General features: G+C 44.6%; 1 protein-coding gene across 1 annotated transcript in view; it reads right to left on the bottom strand.

Moving 5' to 3' along the window:
• STT3B (STT3 oligosaccharyltransferase complex catalytic subunit B) overlaps nucleotides 1-5639 on the bottom strand; it is a 103367-nt gene extending 97728 nt beyond the window's left edge. Inside the window, exon 1 of the mRNA XM_045776385.2 lies at nucleotides 4925-5639. Within this exon, the coding sequence (XP_045632341.1) occupies nucleotides 4925-5238 (314 nt within the window). The 5' untranslated portion in view covers nucleotides 5239-5639. The remainder of the gene's footprint in view (nucleotides 1-4924) is intronic.
• Between the last annotated feature and the right edge of the window lie 1396 nt (nucleotides 5640-7035).

Consider the following 7035-nt stretch of genomic DNA (forward strand, 5'->3'; position numbering starts at 1 on the left):
TTAGGTGTTCCACACAAATTAAGTCTAGTAAAACCAACATCAATACCCTTCTAACAACTTCACAGTTTCTTCTGAGACATCAGATTCCGCAAAGTCAAGTCATTTAACAGACATGCACTGACTTATGATGTGTTCAGGTAATTTATTAACCAAAACCTAGAAAGATTAAATCTTGATTCTACCTGAGGTCCAATTGAGGGTGATACAGAAACAGTATTTATACTCATTATGTTCAAGTATTATAAAAAACAAATGTCGTCCAGAAATAAGAGATCACAATTATGGAGTTGGAGAACAAAGATAACACTCTTCATATTACAGTAAACGATGTACTATCAGTGTCTACAAGCACGATTTAAAAGCACTATTAGAAAGATATGATAAAGCAAATAAAGTAAAACACTAACTGTAGAATCTACGTGTTGAATAGGAGTGTTCGCTATAGAACTCTTTCGACTTTTCTGTATGTTTGAAAATTTTTATAATGTAACAATTTATCAATATACAAATCAGTTGAATTGTGGGATACTTTACAATTTGGGTTAACAGCAGTATGGACTCTAGGAGCATTAAGTTTTCAAAGTAAACAAGTAAAAAATACGATTCGATCACTCCAGAATATTAATCTTTCCATTTTTTCTGAGAGCATGTATGCACTAATGAATACTAAGAAATTACAATGAAGAGAACTTTTAACATTTTCTCATGTCCCAAAGTACTCATAACTTCAGGGAGCATAAAAATCAGAAGCAGATTAAGTACAGCCAGGCTAGTAAGTTTCCCCGTATTTGTTAACAACTGGGTCAGAGCCCATAATGAGCTTCTAATGCTTGTCTACAACCAATGCTGAATTTATGCAAACTACTCATGGCAGTAAGAGATCTGCAGTCTTACTCAAGTTAGCCCTCAAAATACAAAAATCCAGAACAAAAAGAAAAAGTTCCAAAGTCTTTGCTGACAGATCCTACCACAGGACCTTTTCCATATGCCTCATGAAACTTACGATTACTACCTATAGAACCACCACACTTAAACCAAATGGGAGCAGGTCTGATTCCATTACCCAATGCAGGAGGTCAAGACACTCCCTGCACCTCCTCCCTAAGCGTTCTTGTAACTTACAATGATTTTAAGCTCAAGGCTAGAAAAATTGTAAATTACAATGAATCCCATGACAGTATACCGAAAGTGCAGCTGGACTGCTATTGCTAATGATTCCGCAGTCAAAGTAACTTTTTAAGATTTGGGATGTTTTCTCTAAAACTGATTTTGTTACCCATTTGTCTTCTTCACAACTAAGGTCAATAGCTCTTTTTGTCATCTGCAAAGTAAAGAAAAACGTGGAGACCTCAAAGTACAGGAACTAGTTTCCAGCTTACAAAGAGTTTATGTTCCAAAGGTTTATCAATCCTTCGAAAACATGTTAGCACTAATTATTTATACCAAAGTTTCTTCGAAAAATTGTATTCCAAGTTTCAATTCTAAACTGCAGCTTTCTGCCCTGCAAAAAGACATCTGCTGCGCTTTTACGGCTAACTGCAGCCAAAACTCAGAGAGGCTCAGAGAATTCTCTCTAGGGCTCTAGGGAGAACCCACAGCAACCTGTGCAGGCAGGGAAAAGGGCAGCTCTCCTTACATAGGGAGCTTTTACATCACTGTGGGAAAAGCTACTACAATTTAACAAGATAACGGCTGTGGAAAAGGTACTTGGTTAATATAAAAGTATAAATAGGTACAACAAAAATAAGTAGAAACTACATTTTGCTCCAGATAAAAAGATAAAATTAGGTGCTGTTAAACTAGTTGCTCAACCAAATGTTTGGCAAGTACAGACAACATATTCTCAAACTGCTTCCTCATATCTGATCAACTCAACTGATAAGGGAGGAAATTACTAAAGTAAAGTGGTGAGGAGATCGTACCACAAATGTTGCTAAATTCTAAAAAAGTGTAGTGTACCTTAAAATCAGTAAGTGTGTAATATCCAACACTACATACCACCTCTTATAACAACTGCAAGATTTATAAAATAAATTGAGTGACAAATTTAAAAACAAGTATAACTTTGTGACAATGAGTCACCTCTGGCAGCTAACTAGAGTCTTATGCAATTTAAGAACTACTGTAAATTACAGAAAAAACTCACAATCAAACAGAAAAAGTGAACTTTTCACTGAAAAGACTTCAGAAATGAAGCTGGTAACAGAGATATGAAAAAAGGGAACAGAGAAGGCCAGAATAAATTGGTTTGTTAATACAAAATCTGAAAGAAATGTTTAAATACTATTAAAGGTTCATGTCATTGCTGTATTATAAAACAGTAATCTGGGAGACTCCCAAGCCAGTATAACACTAGAGTATTAGATTAAAGATCAAAATATTGGTCCTTGTAGCTTGGAAGGAAAATTGCTTTAAAAATCCAGACTAACAATGATAGGCAAACTAATAACCCTTTTCAAAAATTTTTCTACAAGAATGGATTGTAAGAATGAGATACCTAACTACTTGAGATCTTCAGAAGATATGAAAAGAAAAACAAAATTGAGCAAACAAGGGATTTTTTTTTTGTCTAAAACCTAATTTTCTCATTAAGTCAAATCAAATTATACTTAGACATTAAATTTATATTGGCAAATCTCTGCTTACAGTAAGGGATGGAACAATTCTTTTATTGTAAAAAGACTGTTTAATACTAATGACAATTATCTAACAATATGAACACAAACATTTAATTAGGAATACAATAAAATGTAAATATCAAAACTATTAGTAAGCGGAACACCTAAAGTAGATCTTTAAGAATGAAGAGATGTACATACCTTTAGATTAGGTATATGAATTAAAGTTCAAATTTCATACAATTAGCTAAAGGACAGTGTTTCTGAAATGTGTTTTTATACGTAAAAAAATAGAAGTGAAACAAATTTTCACGTGGATAAAAAAGGGTTATGCCCTCCAAGCATATTCTTGAAACTTGAAAAAAGATCAACTTCTAATTCTTTACCATACTTAAAAGAAGAAAAAAGGAATATTATCCGTGAAGCAACCTGATAAGACTTCATGATCACAATACTCAATTTCAACAGTAATTTTGGGCTGACTTGATGCAGATTTCTAATCTTCCTTCAAAATAAGGAAAAATAACAAAATCGTCTCATCATTCAGTTGTGCATTTTTTTGCAATCCTTAATTGCAGCCTCAAAGTTACTATTGAAAATATTCAGCTTTGTAAAAATGATACTCTCTGTAGAAATACTATTCACAATTTTTGTTACCCGTGATGTTTGGTCGCCATGCACTTCTGCTGTTGTAATCTAAAAAGACAACTTTCTCTTTTTACGTTGTTCAGTATAATATTAGCAGTTTTCATTTTCTGGTTCCAATTTCATTTTTATCTAATTTGCTTAAGTGTTTCAAACCCAAGACTGTACCTAGTTCCCAAACCTTAGAACACTGTACCTAGTTCCCAAGGCTTCAAAGCATTTTCTTCTGTGATTCCAAGTAACATAAAAATTATTTTTAAAAAAATGTTAGAAAAAAAATCAAAACCTCTTGGCTTCACGAAGAATGTCCCAGTAACTGTTTACCTAAACTCAGTTCTCCATGAGTGGGCCCCTGTCGTGTTCAATAGATGCTGCACTACCAATTTTTCTATCCATAACAGAACTTCAATCCAGTATTTTAAAATATGGGTAATTCACTTCCCCAAATATTTATAATCCATATATTAGTAGCTCTCAAGAAGCTTCTCTCTCTCTATTCAAATGACAAAACAAATATCCTAAAGTTTAGTTAGATCTAATTATAAGGATATAAGATTAACTCAAGGCTGACAAGTCGGTCAACACGAATTAAGTTAGTTTAAAAGGCAGAGGCTCAGGTATAAAGCAAAAACAAATACCAAATAGGCCGGGAAAGCTGGGAAAAAAATTAAAGCAATCTTCCTATCTATATAATTCACAAAGCAGTGTAGTGCTTAAATTAGCTAGTGCTCTTAGAAGGGTAATTTCCTAAAACATTCAGGTCAGTCCCGGATACCATGTGCAACTTCTGGATTATAACCTAAGACTCCCCATCACTGTGGTAGTTTGTTCTTTTATCCACAAACCTTCCTGCAGAGACCAATAAAGGAACTAATGTCATGCTTTCGGATATTGTGCATAACATACAGAGGGTGACAGTTGGGCTAACAGAGTAATGTTCTTGCTCGAAAAAGCAACCCGAGATAATTGTGGAACAGAGGTGCTGAGTGCATTTAGGGGCCTTGAAAAAAGCCACTCCTGAAAATATCTAGTGTTAAATAAATAAGAGTCCTTAGCTTTCAGATCACTTTCAGGGATATTATTTCCTTTCCTACACAACACCTCTTTTTCCCTTCCCGTATAAGGAGAGCAAAAAGGAGAAACACTAAAAGCGTAAAACTGCGAGGCTGAGTAAACAGGGCTCCTACACATCTGGACTCACCTCCAACGGCAACAGGGCAACCCCGGGGCGATCCCATCCCAACCAGCAAAAACGCGCCCGCAAAAATGAGAGAACGCGAAAGGCAGAGGCGGGGAGGCGGGGAGTCCGCCACGAGTCGGCCGAGGAGAGACCTGCCGGCTCCCGGCGTGGCCACTCCAGACTGGGCAACCCAAGAGGGCTGCGAGGGGCTTCGCCCTCCCGGGAGGCGCCACACTTATCCGGCCAGGGGCCAAGGTCCCACTCGGAGACCCCGACGCCCCGCCTCGGGCTGCGCGGGGGAAACTTCGCCCACGGGCAGGGGGCGCGCCCGGAGCTCCTGGACCCCCGCTCGCCTCGGCCGGGGTGCGAGCGGGGCTCTGCCGCGGCGTGGGGCCAAGTCCGGGACGAGCCGCGGCGGGCAGAGGCGCCGGTCCTGGGTCTCCGCGGGCCGCGGGCGGGGGAGGGGCGGCGGGGCACTTACCACGGGTCGAACTCGTGAATGATGCTTTCGAAGCGAATGACCGCGAAGAGGCGCGAGCTGAAGCCGGCAAGCCAGGCCAAGAAGAGGATGGTGAAGGAGAGCAGCGACTGCCAGCCGGCCGGCTGCGACAGCCCCCCGGACAGCCCCGCGGGGGCCGGCTTCGGCGGCGCCACGCCACCCGCCGCCTTGTGCGCGCACTGGGCCCCGGGCCCGTGATGGCCGTGCCGGCTGTTCCCCAGGGCCATGAAGCCGCTCCACGGGGACGAGTTGAGGGACGACTTGTGCTTGCTCTCCGGGGCCGAGGGCTCCGCCATGTTGTGCCCCGGCGGCGGGTCTCGCTCTTCGCCGCCGCCGCCGCCGCCGCCTGGTGCGAGGGGTGCTGGGCGGGGACCCGGAGGAGGAGGAGGAGGAGGAAGAAAAAGGAGGAGGAGGGAAGAGCGCCGCGCGCTCCCGCCCTCAGCGCCGCGAGGCCGGGGGACAGGGGGTGGAGGAGGCGGCGGGGAGTCTCCGCCTCAGCAGCGGCCGCGACCGCCGCGCTCTCAACTCGGATGGCCCTTGCGCCCCACTAGCCATCCGTATCCCCAGTGCAGCTGCGGCAGCGGCGAAAGCCGACGGGACGAGGGCGCCAGAGAAGAAGCAGACGGAGGCGGCACCACAGCTCCGAGCAGCAATGACATTCCCCCTCACACCCGCCGCCCTCCCCGCGGTGAAGAGCAGGAGGAGGAGCCCCCTGGAGTCCGGGCGGAGCTCAGGCTACCTCTGACTCCGCCCCCGACCCAACAGGAACTGGCCCTTCCACCTGTCACAATGCGACAGGTCCGTTAGGGGGCGGGCCCAGAACCGCGGTGCCCACCAATGGGGGCGCGGGTTGGGGCGGGGCTTAGTCCAACCGCTCTCCCCCACTCCCTCCCCCTTCCGCCTCCCGCCCGTTCGCCCGGGGCGGCCGTGCTGCGCGGCTACGGCTTCATTGTCAGTTGAAAGACGCGGTTTCGCGCGCCTGTGTTGTCGGCAAGGAAGGGTGTTAGGCGGCCCCGCTCGTTGCATGAAGCTGAGCCGGGACGAGGGGTCGGGAGGTGATCGAGAACAGCAGAGCAGCCTCCGTCAGAATCGGCTTAAGGGAGGCGAACAGCGCCGCGCCGACTGACCGAGCGCTCGCGGGCTCGCGGCGGTCGTGACTTTTAACCCGCTTTGCGCGGAGCGCCCCATCACGTGACCGAGCGCGCAGGCGCGTTACGCTAGTCTTGCGCGCGTGGGTCTGGCTGGCGGGGCTCTGCCGCCCGGGGCGCCCGGAGCAGCCTGCGTACCCTGTAAGCGTCGGCGGCGGCGCCTGGGTCCACCCTGCCGGCAGCGCCGGTGTCCTGCTTCCGAGGTTGTGAGCGAAGACAACTTTGCCGGCGGTGAAAACTCTTCGGAGTCAGAAAACAAGCTCTTAGCTCCGAAGAGACCTAGGAGGCAGGCAAAGTGCTACTTTCTCTCGCTTTTTTCACTTCTTGTATCTTTCTAATTGGAAAGATCGTGTTTGTTCGCTGGAAGTACAAGCAGATGCAGGGCTTCATTGTTAACGGGCTACATACAGTCCACCAAACGAGTGAAACTTTCTGTCAGCTGTTACTGAATTCTCTTTAGTAAATAATAACGGACTGAAGATCCCTATCTACAAAGTTTTGCACGTCTGGGTTGTATTTTTATATCTTCCTCCCCTTTCGTCTTGCCCCTCCCCCCCAAAGAAAGTGCCACGGGGAGACTAAATTCAAGTCAGAATGAGTTTAAACATAATTGGTGTAGTGAGGACGCTAGACTTACTCTAATATACGCCCCGCGAAGGGCATGGAGCTTTGATTCCATAAATACTCGATTTACTTTTCATAAAGTAATTGTCCATTTTATTTAGGTGAATAACATGAACTTAAAACTGTGTTCTCATAATATTATGGAAGAACTCAATTATTTAGCCATTTAAAAATTTAACACATTTAGCAAATTTAAACATTTAGAAATTGTGTTTAAACAGTAGGTCTCTTCAGAATGTTAGATAAATGAACGGCTATGCTTAGTTCGAGATTGATCTTTGAAACTAATGGATCCAGCTACTCTTTTAACCTGCTACGTGA

This window comes from Ursus americanus, chromosome 20 (genome assembly GCF_024610735.1).
Source record: "Ursus americanus isolate L20-20 chromosome 20, mUrsAme1.1.p, whole genome shotgun sequence".
NCBI classification, from domain to species: Eukaryota; Metazoa; Chordata; class Mammalia; order Carnivora; family Ursidae; genus Ursus; species Ursus americanus.